This window comes from Panthera uncia, chromosome B1, assembly GCF_023721935.1.
Source record: "Panthera uncia isolate 11264 chromosome B1, Puncia_PCG_1.0, whole genome shotgun sequence".
Taxonomy (NCBI): domain Eukaryota; kingdom Metazoa; phylum Chordata; class Mammalia; order Carnivora; family Felidae; genus Panthera; species Panthera uncia.
The window spans coordinates 31438863-31459991 of NC_064811.1; the positions used below are offsets into that span (position 1 = coordinate 31438863).

The window sequence follows — 21129 nt, forward strand, 5'->3', positions numbered from 1 at the left end:
TCTGCACAGATTTTTATTGTCCAGCGATGCCTTGGTCAGCTAGGAGTTTCAAAATGAGATATTCTAATTCTACCACTCATTTTTCATTTACTAGCTGAAATACTTCTATAATGAGAAATAGCCCTTGGCCGGCGATTGAGTTACTCTTGAGGTACGGTTCTGAACAAATAAGCATACCTTTACAATTATTTTTTAATAAGATAAACCAGTTTCATTAGGGCACATGCTTCCTGCGAGACTTTTTTCTCATGATTACAAGTCTCATGAAGCATTAATTTCCTTAAGTTTAGATAAAAGGTAAAAATTGAAAATGCCAGTGATTTGTACAATGTCTTGAAATGATAAGAGATATAGTAGGCTAATGTGTCATTCACTTCTAAATGGATTTAGTCGTCACTGCTGTGGGCAGTAGGAAAAGTCATTAAAGGCTTTATGAGCTAAATGGTGGCGTTAGAATTTGACCCAGAGTCCATCTCCTGATGCCATTGTGTGCTCTTAGCTGGTAGTCAAGAGGGTAAGGTGCCCTGAGGCGTGCACGTGCTGGGAAGCTATTGCAGTAGTACAGCTGGGAAGTGACAAGGTCTCATGTGACCTCAGGCAGGATGTAGGCAGCTAGTCACTTTTGAACTACATTCAGTGTGAGTTTTTTTAAGGGTGGAGGGGACGGATCTCTAAGGCTAGGTCTCTTAGCAAAGAGGCAAATACTTGGCATTGCTCCAGAAGTTGGAACCAACAGATTTAGTATCATGTATACAGCATGTGTATCCAAAACCTGTGTATGTATTTGTTGGTAGAAACTATTCACAGCACAAAGAGTTATGTTTTGCTTTAAATTTCATTTGATCTTCCTAAAACATTACAGGTAAAGGAGGGGTCATCTACATTTTAACATGGGAGAAGCGTTGTCCTATGGCAGGTCTAAGTCCTATGGCAGGTCTCAGGCACATCTCCTGCTTGAATCTGGAGAACAGGGCTTTTTCACTGTGCACCTGAGAAGAAGAGTGCTTTTATTTAGAAGGATTCTCATCGAGATACCCTCTAGTAGAGTGGATGAATCCCTAAGAGTAAATTAAATTTAAAAGGCTTGGGGGAGGGGTGGCCAGCCAAGGGTCAGGGCCGCTGAATTACCTGACCTCATTGATGTAAGCAGGAGATCTCACATCCTTTGTTTCCACTGCGAGGCACTGGACAGCAATTCTTAGAACCCTATCCATCTCTGCAGCTGCGAGGCTGGGAACTGGTTAATAATAGATCCTAAGACACAAAAGGGGTTTTCATCCTTCATTATGAAATCATCCATTTTTCACTGGCTGTTGGGGTTTGTTTTTGCTGGCACACATAAGAGGGTATTAGCACCATTGATTTGAGCAGCCTGGTATCAAATTGTGTTCACAGATTATAATACATACTGTGATGCAGGAAAATAAAATTCGAAGTCAGAGCCTTATGTTGAGTTAACGATGAGACTCACGTGTTGTCATGAGACCCAGAACAGTGTTTCTTCAACAGAGCAAGGGAGCACTAAGAATGCACAGTATTACTTTTATAATTGTACGTGAAGGTTTCTTAGTATAACGCAGCGTACATGGATATGACGCACTATAGGACCGCTGTCGTGGAAGTTGGGGTGGGAATGGGGAGTTTTAACACGGAAATACAGGAAGTAACCTAGAACTAGAGACTTCTGCAGCTTTTTCAGGTAGAATGCAGTCCGGAACTTAATTCACTTTTCGACCTGAACCAAAGTGGTCCAATAAAGATCTTGCCTTTAACCAAAGCTCTGAACCCTTAAACCAAATTTGAATAGTAGGTGCCTGAAGCAGGTTGTTGAAGATCTGGGTAGTAGCCAGGCAGTGATTCCAAAAGCTATGGAATGCAGTTGTATGTTGAGCAGACTGAGTATCTTGTCTTGTGGGGAAGGGGTTGGCTTGATGTCGATTAGTGCCGAAGTGAACCAGTCCAGAACACAGGAGGGAAGGGATAATAGGAGCATAACAGTAGAAGAGAAGAGTAAGGCCAGACAAGATTAAGATGGACATTTCCTTTACATCAGGCTAAAGATTGGCTTATTTCCTAATGAGGAATTGGAGTGAATACAGAATAACAGTCTTCATGTGTGAAACGTGCTTAGAAAACAAGGGGCAGGGGGGCTGGGGGGGGCGGCTCGAGACCTGAATATAGGCATTTCACTCGAGGAGACATGCAGGTGCTACATAAAGATGGAGAAGATTCAACTTGAATAATCACATCAATTTCGAATATAAATAGTTTGCCGTTTTGAAACAAACTAGCAGTTTTTATTTTTTTAAGTGGTAATACACATTGCAGGTGGGCATGTTGGGAAATGGGTTCTATTTGTGGGAATAGTAGAGCAGTTTTCCTGGATGATGCATCAAATGGTTTGGAAAATATACGTGCTTCTCATCCAAGAATTCCCCTACGTAAAATTTACCCCATTTAAGAATGTGCAGGACATGAATATGAAGACACTGCCATCCATAATGGCAAAAATTTAGAAGCAACCTAACTGCCCAACAGAAAGGGATAATATAAATAACCTGATCTGTTCACACAGTGGCACATGGAATTTGATGGTACGGAACCATCAAATGTTTTTACTGAAAAACATTTGCCCAGTCAGTTGTCAAGTGAAATTATGAGCATGCATATTACAATCCTTTTAAAAAGAGAGTTTGGAAGGATAAAAACAAAGATATCAATGATGATTGGTTCTAGGTTTTCTTTTGGTTGTCTTGTTTTTTTCTTGAGTTTTCTGTAATGAACATAAGGAAAAATGTTTCACGTTCATATGTCATGTGAACTTCTGTTGAGTTGTACAGCAGTCTTAAGCAAGCTTTGTTGCTCAGAAGGGGCTGTACGTATTGTTCCAGAAATGTCAGGGTTTATGTATTTGAGTTAGAAATGCCAGTTGGCTCTCATCTACTTAGGACCATGGAATCTGGTTTTAATTATGTAAAATGGCATCTTTCATAGGTAAGGAAAATAAATTCCAGCCATTCCGGGGCTAGGGGAGAGGAAGGAGCAGAGAAGGGGCTTGAGGAATATTATGTTTTATTTTTACTGGTTTATATTAAGGTAACCTTGGGATTTATTTGGACACCTTGTTTTGTTTTCTAGGCCAAACACCAGAGCACCCTAGAAAGCTTAACTAAAAGAATGCTCATGTTTGACCCAGTCCCTGTCAAGCAAGAGGCCATGGACCCTGTCTCCGTGGTAAGTTTTCCAAAATTGAACACCTCTTCTTATTTATTCCAAGTGGCAAGAACATTATTGTGTGTTGTGTTATTCCTTAAAGTTACTCATCACTTGACAGGCATTTGGTGAACAAACTTTTCTCAAAGCCTCAGGGAGTAAGTGGAGCAAATACCCCCCAGCAACCGTGCGTCCTTGCATAAATGAGATCCACATCTCAAGACCTGTGCCCAACGCTCCTCGGGGTGTGATCGCACCGAACTTGGGTCATAGGCGAATCTGGTCATGGCAGAAGTAGACTTACAGAAACTCCTCAGTTACCAGCTTTTCAGTTTGGGCTCTTGGGATTATTGGTTTCAGCCAAAAAAAGTTCAGCCAGACTGATTTTTAAAAATTAATGGGGATCTGGGGACATTAAAAAAGAAGAAAAATCCTGTACTCAATGTTTATCATGGTTAGGAAGCAATTTTCGAATGTACTTTTATAAGAAATCTGCATCAAGAACATGATTATTTTGAAGTTTTTTTTTTTTTTTTTTTTATTGAAGATCACCCCAATTATATAGAAAGAAGAGTTTCTTTAAAATGTTTGTGAATGTCCTTTTTTTAATACAGGAAGAAAAAAAATATTCCAGTTTGTCTCATTTGGTGTTCAGCATGTCCTTCACAGAGCTGATTTAAAAAGATGAAACCTAAAAAAAAAAAAGTCCCCATTCCTGCATGTAAATGCATTCAGAATAAAAAGATTTGCTTAAAAACCTATGACAGCAGCTATGCTGAGCTGTGACTGTATGAGATGGCTGAGGAGAAGCTAGCGAAGGAGAGAACTTGGCGGGGAGAACGGGATTCCTTTCCACTTGGGAGAGTCTGGCTGGGAGGGAATCTTGTTCCGTGCGTCTTTCAACACCTTTGTGCTAAGCTAGCCCTCTGTGGGCCCGGCCCATCGAGATGCTTCTCCCCGCAGGTGGCTAGGAGTTTGGCCAGGTGTTTCCGTAGGTACAGCCCTGGTGCTGTGAACATGGGGCACGGGCAAGGACAGAAAGGGGTCCAAGGACTTGAGTCAGGGGGTGGCGTCCACCTACGGTGATCTGGTTGAGTGAATATGAAGTAACAAGACAGTGCTCCCACTGTGCCTTGCTCTTTTCTTCCATGGCTTGGAAAATAGTCACAAGGGGAAAAACTTGGCCTGCGTTGTGTATCTGAAGGTTGGTAATGACACGCTTGCAAAATTAGATCATCCTTATGCATCGGCTGCCGAGGCTCCTGCCAAAAATGTTTATACAAGACACAGGGGTCACTCGGAGGCCCTTGGAACTGAGTTGCCATGGATATTACTAAGCCAGTGAAGTGTTTACCACTGTGTACAATGAAAAGTTAGGTCCAAGTGGCTTTAAGGAAATAACATTTACATTCCAGCATGATAACTGGATAACCAAGTGTCTGAATGTGATAATAACCGAGCAGTAAGAACTTCATTAATCAAAAAAGTAAATTGACTTCTGATGTTATTTCGTGCTGTCCCCGTATTCATCAACCCCTTACACCAAACTATTGCATGATCACATTGGAGGAAAATTGAGGTGTAAAATTTCCCTATTAATTATATCCTTGAAATATGAATAGGTTTTTAGTACTGGAGAAGATGATTAATTTTATAAATGATGCAGAACCATCTTTGATGCATTTAATATTCAGTATACTTCCCATGCTTTTAATCAGGCATGAAAATAGGGCTCAAGAGCCAATTTAAAGCTCAAATGAAGATCCACATTGCTAAGTTGGTGTGATATAATTAAGTGTAAGGAAATGCACTTGACTGAAAAAAAAGGAAATAAAATGAATTTGAAGTAACAGTTACAATGCTGTAACTTATATAAATATATGAAGTTAAAATATGTAGAAGGAAATTTGCAATTAATGGTCTCTAGTTTTCAACTTTCAGCTAGCACTTAGAGAATTTAATGAGATCATTTCACCAAACGTTAGTGTCAGTCCTTACAATGAAATTTCTTTTTCCTGCTTCAGCAAAACCTCAGTTAGTGGAAACATTTGGGGAGTGGGATGTTGTTATTATTTTAGTTAACAAAGTTAAATAAAAAGCTTTTGTTTCCACTCTGGAATCTTCAAATTTTATCTCTCCTGCCTCTAGGTGGAGTGTGCTAAACCTAATTTATTATTCCTTTATTCCTTTTTTTTTTTTTTAATTCCACCTTTGACCTGAAGGCTGATTACCTATTTGGCATTTTGCTACAGTTTAGAGAAAGTAAGGAAGTGTCATTTCTCTCTTAGTGGAATAGAAGCCTTCAATGCCGTCCTCTGCTAATAAACCTTGTGCTTGGAGGCAAACGCTAAGTTTTTGGATTGCCCTATTAAAATTTGCAAGAATGGGGAACAGAGTAGAAACCCACCCTGTGCTGTATTCTGCTACTTACTGTCGATGCAATGTTGGCAAACCACCAGCAACTCCTGGAGCCTCTTTTCTTTTTAATTTGTAAAATTGGAGATGATCACGTATAGAATACGAGGTAGCATGTGAATATAGAATGCACATGTAAAAGAAATTGCTTTCTTGAAAGCATTTGAGTACACTTTCAAAGAAGGTTGAAAATTAATTTAGCTCAGCAAGTGAGAAAGAAGACAAAGTTTTAAAAAGTATTTTCATATTTTATCCCTATAGGAAGATTAGTTTTGAAGAAAGAAAGTGTTTTGTTTTTGTTTGTTTGTTTTTTGTTTTTTTTCTTGTAATGAAAATTGTCCCTCTAACAGACTCCTTCCAGGTTGAGAAGTACTTAAAATCAGTAGTGCCTCTGTTCTGTTCCAACAGAAACACATGACTTTTCTGAGCCTGGTAGAAAGAGAGCTTTCTACTTTTGTTTGCATAGAAGGGTATGACATTTGCTGTTTCCAGAGTGTCTGTTTATACACGCACCACGCCTTCTTGCACTGGGAACCCCACCCTTGGTATGAAGATTCCTTTGACTTGCCATTGCCCTGTCACGGATGTTCACTCTTTTTTTTCATATTAATGAGCAGTGAAATAGAGACTCCATCCATGTTTCGTGCAGTCACCCCATCCACCACTTAAACTGTCTTGGGATGGAAAACTCACCAAAACCATTCCCCATAAAACAAGAAATGACTGAAATTCTCACTTAAGTACAGTGATAGCTTTGAAAAATCATCCAAACCCTGTGCCTTTATCCCCGTCACAATTAATATCATTATTTTGGAGAATCAAAAGAACTGATACTTTCCTTAGTCTTGACAGTAGTAAAAACTTGCTCAGAGGGTGCATTAATTCACTTCATTCATTCATCAAGTGTTTGGTGAGCACCCATGCCAGACCCTCATCTCTCATTCTAATGAGAGGAAGCGATCCTCAAATGAATTACATGTGGTGTGCGGCTTGAACACGTGAATGTCAGTTACAACTCAGAAAGTACAACCCACGGCCACCCCTAGTGAGGGCCAGAAGGTCCTAGAGACCCTTGCCAGAGTCTGGTCTGCAGGCTGCTCTGCTGCAGCATATCAGGCATCCTTGGGTGAGCAGGTCTGCACCGGGGCATTGGGTGTCCATCAGTGGCCAGAGGAGCCTTTTCTACTTCATCAGCACTTGCCTCCTGTTTGGATTTGGTGCTAGTGCGGCACTTATTTGCACTGCTTTGTTAGAAGCCTGGAAAGTTCTGGAACAGAGCAGAAGCAACTATTACCAGGGTGTACTCAGTTAAGGCACACACCCGCAGCAAGCCCTGGATGGGTCCTTAGGCTGTGGAGAACCGGATTGCTGCAGGCTGATTGTAGCTGCTTGTGTGCTCCACCCAAATAAGTAAAGCACACACGTCCTATAGAAGGTTCTGATGCACATTGCTAAGGAATTTTCTAGTGAGATGGTTTGAGAAACCACATTTCTTAACCCTTTTACAAGGCGGTCAGACTGGAGAGAGTTAATTGTGTACTCTGTTGTGTATCCAAATGTGTACCCCCATCCTTTTGGCCCCATAGCCTTGCAAACACCGCCCATCACATCGGAATGGGGGACGGAGTGGGGGGGGCATTCACTGGAGAGCATACTCAGCAGAAATGTGCATAATGTTTCTAAAACTGGGCTTTATGTATGGCTTTCTCTCTTTTTTTTTATGGCTTGAGAAACCTGAGAATATTATTAAATTTGCAAATCTCCCAGGTTCTAAATTCCTACTTTCCTTAAACTCACCTCACAGTTAGAAAAAACCCAGCAATGACAGCAATAAAAGTGTGTCCTCATTTTGCTTTCTATTTAACTGCCAATAACTTGGCATTAAAATCTAGGTCATAGGGAGGTCTTTGAAGAATAGGGCTGAAAATATGGGAGCAGCTACATTTTGGTGAGTAGAAACAATTGGGAAAATGCTTTCCACTTCCTAAATTTTTGTTTCTAGCACCAGAACTTTTGCCCTTTTGAGATTTATAGAAGGCATGTTAACCTTGAGAAACAGAAGAAATCGTTTCCCCCTGTATTTAATTATGTCTTCAAACCCTTATTGTACATACTAGAATTTGTTTTCTTTTCTTTTCTTTTTTTTTCTGTTAGTGAATCTGTGCCTCTTAACGTTCTTTATTTTAATATTTAAATGTAAATGTATTTAATATTATTATGGCTGCATGTTTGGGTCTCTCACCTTTGGTGGACTTATGTGTGCCTGGTTCTAAAGAACCCTTTTGATCCTTTCCCCTTTTGATTCTTGATACCTAACTCAAAGCTGTCTTTAAAGACAACCACTTAGGGGTGCCTGGGTGGCTTGGTCGGTTAAGCATCTGACTTCGGCTCAGGTCATGATCTCGCAGTCCGTGAGTTCGAGCCCCGCGTTGGGCTCTGTGCTGACAGCTCAGAGCCTGGAGCCTGTTTCAGATTCTGTGTCTCCCTCTCTCTGTGACCCTCCCCCGTTCATGCTCTGTCTCTCTGTCTCAAAAATAAATAAACGTTTAAAGACAACCACTTACATATTTTGCATTTCCTGATTGTATATCCTTCCACATCCTTGTTTTTAAGCAGTATTATCAGTGAAAATTCTTTCCCCTTTTAAATTGTATTTGAATGATTTACCAAATTTTCATACTAGAAATTAGTGGTTTTATTCTGTATCTCTTTATCATTTACAGCCGTGCCGTTCAAAAGGGGTCTATGCACCTAGGGCCACTCCCCAGAAATTCAGAATCTACATTTTAACAAGATCGTCTGGTGACTTCGTGCACAGTAAAGTTTGAGAAGCCCTGATTGGGAAGTTCAGATGCATTATAGTGCAACTCCTTGTCTAGAAAGAGAAGGGACTTCGAGCACCACAGTGTGTGTTAAGCTCCTTATCTCATTGAATCCAATTTTAACTTTAACCTCACGACCTCCTAGGATACGGGTGTTCAATGTCACCTTGACAAGTTTTGCCGTATCCTCGTGGCACCTGCACTTTTAATATTTAGTAATTTTTCTTGCCCTCTTTTTTGTAGAATTGCTTTTTTAACGTAATAAGTTTTTTCTGAAAAGGAAGTTTATATCGCTACTGTAAAAAAAAGTTTTTTTTTCTTGCGCATTTAAATAAACACGTAACCATTTTAAAGCACTGTGTATTTTTTGTGTATTCTCGAAGTATCTTCGGTACCCCCAGAGAGACGTGCACCATACTGCAAGAATCACTGCTCTACGAGATTATAGAGATTGCGTTGGCAGGGATAAAGAAGGGACAGAAGAACAAAACACATAATCTTAACGATGAGAAACTGACTTCAAAAGCAGATAAAGATAAATACTATCAGGTTCCATGCTGCCCAGGAGAAGGGAGTTTTAGAAGCAGCTCTGGGGATTCTGATGCATAGCCAGGTGGAGATTTCACTTGTGGAGTCCCAGAAAGGAAAGGATGTGATCTCGGTAGTAATCCCAGTTAAAAAAAAAAAAAAAAAAAAAACACCACTGCTGACCCACAATTATTTATAACTCACAATAGTGGCCACTGGGGGACTGGGGTAGCCCAGAAATTTATCATGCATTTAAGCTCCATTGGTGGGTTTTCTTGGTTGCATCATGAGCTGGTACTGCCTCAGAATCTGGAATGCATAGGCTTTTAGAGCTGGAAGAGAGGCATAGCATGTTGCTGATCACTTTCACTATACAATATTCAAATACAAGTAGTTTTCTGCAGATGGACTTGACATGTTATCACTAAAAATTTCAGCTTCCCTAAAATACCCACGAGTAAAGGAAATAGCTTATATTGAGTTTAAAAAGCATCCGACAACAAAGACTTTTTTTCAAGTTTAGTTAAGGAATAGAAGTAATTCTAGTAGGGGTGCCTGGGTGGTTCGGCCGCTTAAGTGTCTGACTCTTGATCTCAGCTCAGGCAGTGATCTCATGGTTCATGAGACTGAGCTCTGTGTCAGGCTCTGCACTGATGGTGGGGAGCCTGCTTGGGATTCTCTCTCTCTCTGTCCCTCCCCAGCTGGTGCTCTCTCTCTCTCTCTCAAAATATCAATAGATAAACTTTAAAAAACATTTTTTTTTTAAAGTAACTCTAGTGAATTCCCTGGCCAAGGACCACACCCATAGTATGCAATGGTTAAGATTGATTTGTATTTAAAGTTGGTAATATTCCATTATTCTGAATCCATAAGAGAGAAAGGTATTTAAAGATAAATTAGGTCAGTTGTAAGACAAACCTTAGTTTTTTGGAGGAAACAGACCATTGATCATCCTCTTTTGATGAGGTGGTAGCAAGGTATAGAAGTGCAGACACTGGGCCTTGGTTTGTGTGCAAGTCAAAGTCACTTCAAGCATCACGGGACCTTGTTTGTGTCATATTAGCTGTTTCTTATAGTTCTGTGTCACGCACAAATTTGGAAATCAAGTCACCTTCAGCTTCATTCAAACTGTTGGAATAAGACCATTGAATGCGTTGGGGCCATGGATATGATTACGCTGTGGTGGGTGACCTTCAAAATATAGGTGGGGAGGATGACTGCCTGAGACTGCAGTGTCTCCTGGGATGTAGGGCTATTACTGCTAAAACCAGACCACAGACCATCCCGGGAAAACCAGGACTGTGGTCACTCTAGTCATGGTCGGTCACCAGCTAAAGCCCCCCGCCCCCAAAGGTACTACTGTGCAGCTGTTTCTCCATATTATACACAAGTGTGTCGTGAGACTGTAAATGCCCTGCTGAGGTGAAGGATGGAGAGCATTTCCTGCCGACCCAGAAGCCCCATCAGCAAAGCAACGAGGTTCATTGGCTTGGCTGGTTGTTGTTGAACCCCAGCACGGAACTTCTCCCGATAAAGGCCCACGAGTCTTCTGTTTATAACCTGTTTCAGAATTTTGCCGGGTGTCAATCTCAACCTTAACATTTGACATGGGAAACATCTTAGAATTAAATGTGAGGTTTTTCACGGTTATCCCATTAACCTTAAAGTTTACTAGACCAGCCCCCTCCTAGCGTTTTCAAGGGTCGGTATCTAAATGTAAACCGCTTTTGGAGGTCCATGTAACTGAGAGCACCTTCTTGCACATTTTTGTCTTAGTTCATGTTTCAGGCGAATGCACCTGTGTCACTGCTTGTATGTTTCTGTTTCTCCTTCCCAATAGTCATACCCATCTAATTACATGGAGTCAATGAAGCCCAACAAGTACGGAGTCATCTACTCCACGCCGTTACCTGATAAGTTCTTCCAGACCCCGGAGGCCCTGTCTCACGGGATGCAGATGGAGCCAGTGGACCTGACCGTGAACAAGCGGAGTTCGCCGCCCTCTGCAGGGAATTCTCCTTCCTCACTGAAGTTCCAGCCCTCGCACCGGAGAGCCTCGCCTGGCCTGAGCATGCCTTCTTCCAGCCCACCGATGAAGAAGTACTCGCCGCCTCCCCCGGGCGTGCAGCCCTTCGGCGTGCCGCTGTCCATGCCCCCGGTGATGGCCGCCGCCCTGTCCCGGCACGGCATCCGCAGCCCCGGGATCCTGCCCGTCATCCAGCCCGTCGTGGTGCAGCCGGTCCCCTTCATGTACACCAGCCACCTCCAGCAGCCGCTCATGGTCTCTTTGTCGGAGGAGATGGAAAACTCAAATAGCAGCATGCAAGGTAACCGCCACTGGGGACAGCTCTGCGGCTCCCGCCTAGCATCGGGGTCTGCGCCCACCGGCTGGCTCCGTGGGGCCACAGAGGAGGCAGCGACAGCGCCCCTGTACTCTTCAAGGAGCCATTCCCCTTAGAGCCTGCCCGCCTGAGGCATTTCCTTTTGTTGGGGGAGGGGGGGCAAGTGTTGATACTGGAAGAGCTCCCAAGAATCAGGCTGTTTAATGAATGCCATGAAATGGTTACTTTTACCGCGTAATTGTCAACTTTGAGATACTAAAGATCCCGACTTTATATTTTGCTTCATTGAATGCCAACCAAAAAAGACATTAATTTAATAAATGCCTTTGATCATGGTGATAACTAAAGGTTACTAAAAGCCGCCTCGTTTACTGGCTGTTTGGAGGCAGAAGACTATGGGGTTAAAAGGTGATAACGCAAATTCCTAAGGAAGAACCATTTGGGGGCTGATGTGCTCAAAGTCCAGCTTCCTATATGCATGCCACTTGCTGCCAGAGTGGTTGTCAGGGGAAACACACCCCGCAGATTTGTTTCTGCCATAATTTTGCTAAAGGCAAACAGATACTCCACACATCAGCGTTGTAGGTAGAAGCTGTGCACTAAACTTTTAAAAGCTGAAATTGGTAAATTGTACATGGAGTGACTTTTCTATTTTTATTTTTTAGTACCTGTAATTGAATCCTATGAGAAGCCTATATTACAGAAAAAAATTAAAATAGAACCTGGGATTGAACCACAGAGGACAGATTATTATCCTGAAGAAATGTCACCCCCTTTAATGAACTCAGTGTCCCCCCCGCAAGCACTGTTGCAAGAGTAAGTATGTTCAGGTCTACCCGACATTGGCGTAGCAGCGTGCATCTTGGGACCTGGAATGGAAGTGCAGGCTTCCAACTCAGGGTGTGGTGTGGATTGCCAGGGACACCTCACAGTAGGGGGCAGCCACTGGGAAAACGGGAAAATCTCCAAAGACAATGTAATGTGTCCCACTATATGGACTGTCTTATAACATTTACGTCAAGTTTGCAGTAAATTGGTCACTCGTGATTTTGCCACCTTGTCATGTAAATCATTTTTATTCTTTTTTTTTTTAAATCCTTCCAGACTGTACATAGGTTTCCCATAATCTTAATCCCCATATGGATTGAATTTGGTATTCCAGATAGTCTACTTAAGGTTGGATCATGAAAACTTTACAGGACATACATCGTCCTTCCAATTGTCACTTCTAATACTGTTTCTACGAAGGGGCATCACAAGCCCAAAGGAGTCACTCCAAAAAAGGCCTGGGAATAGTGGTGGCAACAGGAAGTTGCCCATGTAGCTCAGAGAAGTTAAGCATTGGAGTAACCCACCCACTATCTCTGGTGTTTGAAAATCACATCTGCCCTTGGAATGTTCAGTCTGCTTCAGAACTGCCGTCCAGTAGGAAGGTTTCTGTATCAGTCTACATCCAAGCACTGAACTGTAGTTTGTGTTAGGTCTAACTCACTCTAATGTGGTGGCGTCATACACAAGTTAAATAGCATCATTGATGGGATTTGCAACAATAGATATCCTTGCCTTCTACCAGTGATTACACTGGAGGCTGTGTTTGTAGTAGCTAAGAAGGTGGCCTTCGGATTGGACATCTTGGATCCCAGCTCTGCTCTCCACCATATGTATGACCTTGGGCTTGTCACTTAATCTTGCCTTGTTTCCTCTTTATTTGCATTATTGATTATAATTATTTTTCTTGTAATTGTCTTGTGTTATGGCTCTTTCAAGGTTGGATTTAATGACCAGCTTCCTAGTACAAAGGCAACAGTTATTGTTTCCTCCGGGACCCTTCCATCTTCTTTCTCCCATATCACTTTTTTCCAACTTGAAACAATGTTCTGCCCACCTTTCTACGTCATCTTTTCCCCTCTCCCTTACACAGTTAATTCTGCAACAGAATGTGAATTCTCTGGCTTTCGAACAGCTATTTTCTGGAACTTAAAACATATTCTAGTTCTATCCACAGTCAACCCAAGTAGGTGCCTTTGTAGTAGGTCACGTTAATTGCCCATTGTACCAAATCGTAGTTATTTGGGGGGAGGAGGTAGTTGGCCTTTACTTCCTGGTAGGCAAAGAAGAGAATGGAATCCTATGACCAGCCACATCAGCAGGGAGAGAGTGTTTCTGATGGACTTGTATATTATTACCTTTCACAATTGCATAATGCCTCCGCCCCCCACGAAACTTTCCCAGATGTTTTCAAAGGAGTTATTTCATTTCCCCCATAACAAGCATGTGGGAGTCAGAGCAAATGGAGAACTGATGAGCCAAGACATGAGATAACTCGCCTTATAATCATACTGTGAACAGCAGGGGGGCCTGGGTTTGACCTCCTGTCACCAGATGACTGTTCTTCCTGCCACGTTGTCCATATCTAACCAGTGCATCCCACTCCTGCTCTCAGGTGAAAGGGAACACAGAAGGACTAGCCAAAATAGACACATCTTCTAGACTGAGTTACCTCCTTTTTTTTTTTTTTTATGATGCCAGGTGTCTCTGGCAAGTTAACTGGCAACATGACTTGCACGTGTCATTGTTCCTGCACAGGTGATGAAAAAGATGCTGTAAAACTAAATAAAGCCACGTGCCCAAGAGAGAGGAATCCATTGACTGAAGAAGGGTTATTCCAAAGTCGAGGTTATTATGAATTACATTGTAAAACATTACAGAAGAAAAATACTTGAAGGCTATATTCTGCTACTGAAAGAAAATATTTTTTCTCATTTTAAGTTAAGATTCTTTTGACGATCTCAAGCTCAGTGGCTTTTAATGATTAATGAGTAATATGCTTATGTTAATGCTGACCCAAGAATGCATTTTGCTCCTCAAGAAATTCAACAGATTAGCCACAACTGGGACGTGTAGTCTTTAAGCAGTTCTCTCACAGATGTGATTAAGTAATGTCTTGGAGTGTGCCCAGTAGCAGCCCACATAGGAAACCAGCTAGCCAGGAAAGAATCGATTGAAACCAAGTGCCTAGTCCCATTGCAATGAGGCAGGCCCAATAATATTTGCCTTCTGAAACCCTTCCTTGCCAAAGGTGGAATACACAGTTTAGTTTGGAAACCCATTTGCTTGGACATAGAGTTACAGCTTTAAAATTATTTTTAAAGGCACTCAAATGGCTATCAGCTTCCTTTTTTTTTTTTTTTTTTTTTTTTTTTTTGTATCTTTACATATGTGAAGTGTATTTAGAGTGAAGAGCTTGAGGGTCAGATTTCCCCCATGTAATTGTGTGTGACTTCTAGCAAACTTAAGAGGGGGTCGGCTTAACTCAAAACAATGACCAGGTATCTGATACGTAATAGCTGTTCTTATTTCTTGGTTGTAATGATCCCAAACAGCGTCTTTAAAAGTGGGGAGTACAGAAAGAGTGTGTTCTATAGACCCTGCCCTCCAGCCCCTGCCTGCACCAGTATCTGGCTCTTTAGAAATGGGGCGTGAATGATGCCACCTTTCAAGGTAGATGTCAGCTTGAGCAGAGATTTCACTTTTTGGTGTTGGGACATCCCAAAAGAACTCTTCATGAGATTCAACAGCCGTAGGGGCAAAGTTTGCAATTGGGTTTCTGAACCTCAAAATAGTAACAGTAATTAACCATAATATTTAGTAGATTTACATCTGGAACAGATGTTATCCTGCAGTGTGTTGTATACATTACCCACAACTTTCTAGGATCACATTATTATCATCGTCCCCATTCTACAGAGAGGCACAGGGAGAATACCTTGCCCGGGGTCACAGGGACTCGCAGTGACAGAGCTGGGATTTGATGTTGGAGCACACAGCCTTGTAATGTACCTTTGTATGCAAAATGAGCTGGAAAAGGCAGACAAAACCAGTGCACAGAAACTGTTAGACACATTCCCAACCCATAAAATCTAATAATTGGGAGAGACTTCCAAAGTCACCTGGGATACTCCCTCAGTATCCCAGAGGCATAGGAGATACAAATTAACCAACCATTCAGCTTTTTCCCCCAGCATTTTATTTCCTGAAGTTTTCTTAATGAAGACGAAACATTTCAATCAACGGCATTAAGGTTGAAAGTTAGAAATAAAATAAACTGACAACTCTTCTTTTTATTGAAGGATTTTAAATTAATAATTTAGCTTTATAAACGCAACGTGTCCATAGACCTGTCACTTCTCTATTTTCTCTGTTTGTACATCTATATAATTGAAGTCCTTGTCCCCCTGCCCTCCCCCACTAGTTCATGTTCACTTTTCCATGTATCTGAACTTGGCTATTTTATCCTTCTGTATTGCTCCCACTAAACATCAAGGTAGGAAGGTAAAGTGATACTCAAAACTGACAGTTTTCTTTGCTACTAATAGATGTGAGGAATAAGTAAAATCACTTAAAATCAATGCCCCTTTTATTCTTTTTCCACTTACTTCTTAGCATGCCTGGAAAAGTTACTGATAAGGAACATGTATTCAGATTTTTACCAAGATAAAAGCAAGTTTCATTTCAGGAGCTCCCTTTTGATTTTTATGGCAAAATTTTATCATCCTTTTTGAATCTCACAAGCTTGAGCATTTACGCTCATCAGATTCCCTCTCTCCTCGTCCACGCTTGTACAGAAAATTCATGGGTTATTTGGAACATTTTAAGAACTATGGATTCAAATTTATAAGACGAGTCTTTCATTACTGTTGGAGGCCAGTTCCATCAACTTGTAATGTATCAAGTAATTAGTCGTTAGGAAGGCAAATGAATAGATTAGAATTTTTTAATTACTGACATTAATCAGCAGAGGAAGCCTGAGAAAGCTTTACAGACTTTCCCCAGCTCTTCCCCATCTGCCTCTTCTCTCCACCAGATTCCTTGAGAAAAAGAGAAAGTTTAGAGCAATGGTGTTGGACATGATTTGATTTCAAACCCACCCTGGAAAGGTGAGCCGACGCAGGAGTGGGTCTGGGTGAGCGGCCGCAGGAAGGCAGGGAGACGCCAGGTCCCGTGAGAGCCCAGGGCTGCACTTGGGAGCCATTGTCAGGACTGAGACACTTCCTTGCCTGACTGCTAGCGCTGCACCCAAATTCTCCCTCAAGCAGGAATAACAGTACCAGTAAAGGTTTGAGGTGGCGAAAACAGCAGTGCTGTTATTATCATTATTATTTTCTTTTTCTGTTTTTTTTTTTTTTTTTTTTTTTTTTTGAAGGGCCAGAATTTGAAACTCAAATGTGAATTGGTCATCTTTGAGAGAAGCGAAATGCCAATTAGGTAAAGGATAAAATGTAGATACAGTAGGCGTTGCCTGAGATTTGGGAATTCGACCTTTTTCATTTTTCCCTAAAGGACAGTGATGAAAATCAGGACAGCCTGCTAAAAGACATTCGCAGTGCTGAGCATCGCTTAGTGCCACAAGCTACTATAAATAGGCAACTTTTTACTGAGGGAAAGAGACTCTCCTAGCTCCTCCATCTCCCTCTAGCATAGCACCTAACCCTTCTTACTGTCATTACTTATCTACATGTCTGTCTCCCCCTAGAGTGTGAGCTCCTCGAGGGCAGGAACCCTGTTTTTATTCATCTTTGTGTCCGGGTGCCAAGCACAGTGCCTGGCTCATGGTAGGTGCTCACTCAATGTTTGTTGAATGAATATAGCAGTGCTTCTTGGGTTGATCTGCTAATTTCCTTTTATTTATTTCGTTGGGTTTTTTTGTTTGTTTGTTTTTGCCTAGTGTCGTTAATGCCTTTGGTAGACGGAAGAAAAGGAAGAGCCTTTCACTCAATGTTTTACGTTTAACATTGGCTTTCATAGGAATCACCCTTCAGTCATAGTGCAACCGGGGAAGAGACCTTTACCTGTGGAATCTCCGGACACCCAGAGGAAGCGGAGGATACACAGGTGTGACTATGACGGATGCAACAAGGTGTATACTAAAAGCTCCCACTTGAAAGCGCACAGAAGAACACACACAGGTATCGGGAATATAAGACTCACTCCATCTTGCTTCTTAAGAAATATTAAAATGGAACGTCAAGAACAAACGTTCTAGCTCTCAGAGGTTATTATACTGAAATTGTTCCAGGCGTCTTGAAAGTTAGCAGAGTCGTCTACAGATGTCTCTGCTCATCGTGAAAAATGAGCCTTGTGATGAAGGGTTTATTTTTGTAATAAGTTACAGTAGATTAAAGGTTAATTCTGTAACAGTGGAGTTCTGTACTCTGCGTTTAAGGGACAGAGAGAGGGATGGAAAGGCTGCTGGAGCAGAGAGAAAAGGACTCTTAACCATGGGCCTGTCTCACCAAGGATGTGGCCTTCATATGGGCCATCATTTAATCAGTGTTGCCCATCATCGGATTCACAATGGCAAAACCCAGTTTTTTATGCAGAACAAACAAAGGTAGCAGTTTACAGAAATGGAATTCAAATGGAAGACTTGTTGAAAGAAAGAAAAGTAAAGATATTTGGGTGATTTGTGTCTTCCTAAAACTGAGGGAACTTCTGTGCTGTTGCCTGCGTATTTGTTCTAGGGTCTTTTTTATTCTGTCCAGTATTGACTATCGACCATGCAGCCGGATCTTACAAAAACTCATCATATGGGTGAAGAAAACATAAAACTGTTGCGTTTGCTCTTGAACATTTTGTAAGCAAAACATCTTAAGGAACCCATACACAAACGATTTACACCGCCTGATTAATTGCAGTCAGTATTGGTCCTTAATGTTTATAATAGGCCTCATCTGACCTAACCTCAAACCCTTCAGTGTGAAATTCTAGTATAACAGCAGTGGTCCCCTGTGTACGTTTCCTTAACTCAGCATGTAGTTTGTTTGTTTGTTTTTGAGCCTTCTGTGAGTCATTTGTATTGGGAATATTTACAAAAAGGGAGAATTTGGGATTTGGAAGAGAAAAGGGAAGGAAAGTGGTGGCGGTGTGGAAGTAAAGTTTTCAGTGACTCCCCGGGAGAGAGAAAGCAGAGGGGAAGTCGGCTTGTGTACCACTGAGTTCTTGGGCTTTGTCGTGGTATAATTACAGAGGGAACTGAGGGCGATAGCCTTGTGTTCAGAGAAACATCCAATCAGCAATGCCAAGAAAACTAGTAAAAGCATCCCCAGGGCATTAATGGGACCCTACAGGTAGACATTACAAATTTCCAACCTAAGATTAAAAAGACATTGGATATTTGAGTAAGAATTTAGATGCAGGAAACATACCTCAGCGTTTATATTCAGTGAAGCAAAGCAGACAATACAGTTCTGAATATCTCATTGAAATACCAAGGGATGTCAATCCTTAAAATGCCTAGAGAACAAGTGATAGTAAATGGGAATTAATTTGTGATGCCCATTTGCCCATTAACATGTAAGATTGCCACGAACAATACTTTTCATTTATAAGAGCCTTCATACTGGCTCTCCCTAAGATTTCGCCCAAGGGTCTCCTATTCCTCAGCTGCCTGTTACCATTATCCCACAGGACAGGGCTGGAGAAACCGGGCTTCTGACAGGGCAGGAAGGAATTACTGTGTTTTTAGTATGTCTGAATTAGAGCATTATACTTAGGCATAATTGCAGTCGATGAAACAAAAGAGAAGATGTTGAAATCGCTGCCAGATTTTTTGGTTGATAGAGGCTTCTCATTTTTAGGAAACTGTTGAAATAGTAAGAAAAATCCCACAAATGCTAGCACCGCATATAACTAAGCACCTCAGTAGCTTTAAGACTTGGAGATAAACAAATACAGATCACCAGCTGTTTCCTAAGGTACTCATCCCTACCTTTGAGGGCAAAACCAAAATTATTTGCTAGCTCCTCAGAATGGATTTCAATGGCTTTATGCTTTAAGAACTCTTAAAATCCCATCCTTCTCCGCTGCCCACTTTTTTTTTTTTTTAGATGAATTTACCTTGGAGATACTATTTGCCAAGAATTTTAGCTCAAAAATCTTAGCTTCACTATTTTTACTAATTAATAGCCTTTTGCCCTCAGAAAAAATAAGCTGTTTTCATTTTTCCTTTTTGCAGGAGAAAAACCCTACAAATGTACTTGGGAAGGATGCACATGGAAGTTTGCTCGGTCTGATGAACTAACAAGACATTTCCGAAAACACACTGGAATCAAACCTTTCCAGTGCCCAGACTGTGACCGAAGCTTCTCCCGTTCTGACCACCTTGCCCTACATAGGAAACGCCACATGCTAGTTTGAATGCCTCCGTCCCCTGCCTCATCGTGGCTCCCTGTTCTCCCGGCTCTCTCTCTCTGTCCTCCTTCCCATTATCTAACTCATTTTTTACATGTACATTTTAATTTTGATTCAGCTGGCCTGAATCTCTGAATTTATATCATTCAAGCTTCCATATGGTCAGTAGTAGATATTCTCTAATCCTCCTCTCCTTACCACGGGTCAGACCTAAAGAATGTGAACACTTTTTTTTTTTTTTTTTTTTTTTTTTTTTCCGGGGATGCTAAGCAAACCCTTCTTACAGATACGTTTAATGTAATGAGAACAAGGGAACATGTAAACTTAAAATAACCAATTGTCGGTTCCTCCGTGTATTTCTCAAAAGAATGTCAAAGTAAATGTATTAGAAATACAGTATCCAGCCTGCTAGTCCTTGCCAGGGACGTTCATACCTCTGTGCCCTGTGATCGTATTTTGTGCTCGCCAGCAAGAAGGGTGGACCCTTTCCTTAGATTAACTAGAAGTGCAGCAAGATTTCAGGTAGGACGGTCAACTGGTCCATTGTCCTTCACAAATCCTGCTTGTCAACTTGGATTTATCACTTCATCTAAATTAAGTCCCTTATACTCCTTTGTGCCTGCAGCTAGTAAGGAGGCCTCTCCACCCCTGGAGGTGAGCCAGAGTTGCTGATTTAGGTCGGTGATGTCTGCCAGTTAAAGGCTGGATGCTATACTTGGATGGCACAGAGCCTGAACGAAGGGGCATTCGTCAGGGGAGAAGCAGTGGGGGCAAAGGAGGAAGCCGGCCATTCCTCCTGGGCTGGGGCTTTTCGTTCAGTGAGGTTTCATCGTGTGGTTAGCTGTGCAGTGCTCTCCCAGAGCGGCCGTCTCTGTGTTTGGCTGTGCAGAAGCAGAGCCAGATACTGATGGGGTTGTCTGTGCACCTGTCTCCATTCCTCTGATGTCCTTAACGTGGATCATCAAGCATTTGATAGTAGGGACACAAAAATATTTGCCCAGTAATGGTAAGAAAAATCTTTCAGATAAGAGTATGGATGATGGCCTTTCTTTTACCCAACCTACTCACAGGGTTTTTTGCAAACAGGGAAAACATTGAGCAGTAACTGTATTCCCATATCAAATGAATCATACAGCTTTTATACAGAAGCTCTTCTGTGTGAACTGTAAGGTGCCAAGGTGGCCGTCATTTGTGTTTGTGATACATATCATAAATAAGGATCTGCTAACGCTGTAGTAGATTCATTCAATTTAAGACCCGAGTGACACTATTTGTAAATATAACTAGTTGTGAAGCACACATACCTTCATTCGGGGGACAGATTTCTGAAAAATAAAGAAAACCACAGTTCAGGGATTCGCGTATTAATAGCTCAAAAATTCCCAAGCATTTACTGTTAAGGAGCTGGAAATCAATCATTGTCAAGTATCCCATCAGAAGAAGCTGAAAATGACTCGTGTTTATGTTAAAGATAAATAGCGCCATTATTTGGGGGAAGTTTTTTGTTTTTGTTTTTGTTTTCAAAAGCTGGCTTTTGAGCACCATAGTCTAAATGCCAATAAAAATAATTCATGCATAGAAATGTCATTGGTCCTCAATTTGAAGAAAGTGGGCGACGG

At 41.6% G+C, this 21129-nt stretch overlaps 1 protein-coding gene across 2 annotated transcripts in view; it reads left to right on the plus strand.

Moving 5' to 3' along the window:
- The window catches only part of KLF3 (KLF transcription factor 3), a 31646-nt gene extending 11874 nt beyond the window's left edge, over positions 1-19772 (plus strand). For both annotated transcript variants that reach the window (XM_049630432.1, XM_049630433.1), the window contains exons 2-6: positions 3139-3234; positions 10819-11305; positions 11986-12136; positions 17126-17286; positions 19335-19772. In XM_049630432.1, coding sequence (XP_049486389.1) covers positions 3178-3234; positions 10819-11305; positions 11986-12136; positions 17126-17286; positions 19335-19516 — 1038 coding nt within the window. In that variant the 5' untranslated portion in view covers positions 3139-3177 and the 3' untranslated portion in view covers positions 19517-19772. The remainder of the gene's footprint in view (positions 1-3138; positions 3235-10818; positions 11306-11985; positions 12137-17125; positions 17287-19334) is intronic.
- Positions 19773-21129: the final 1357 nt, after the last annotated feature.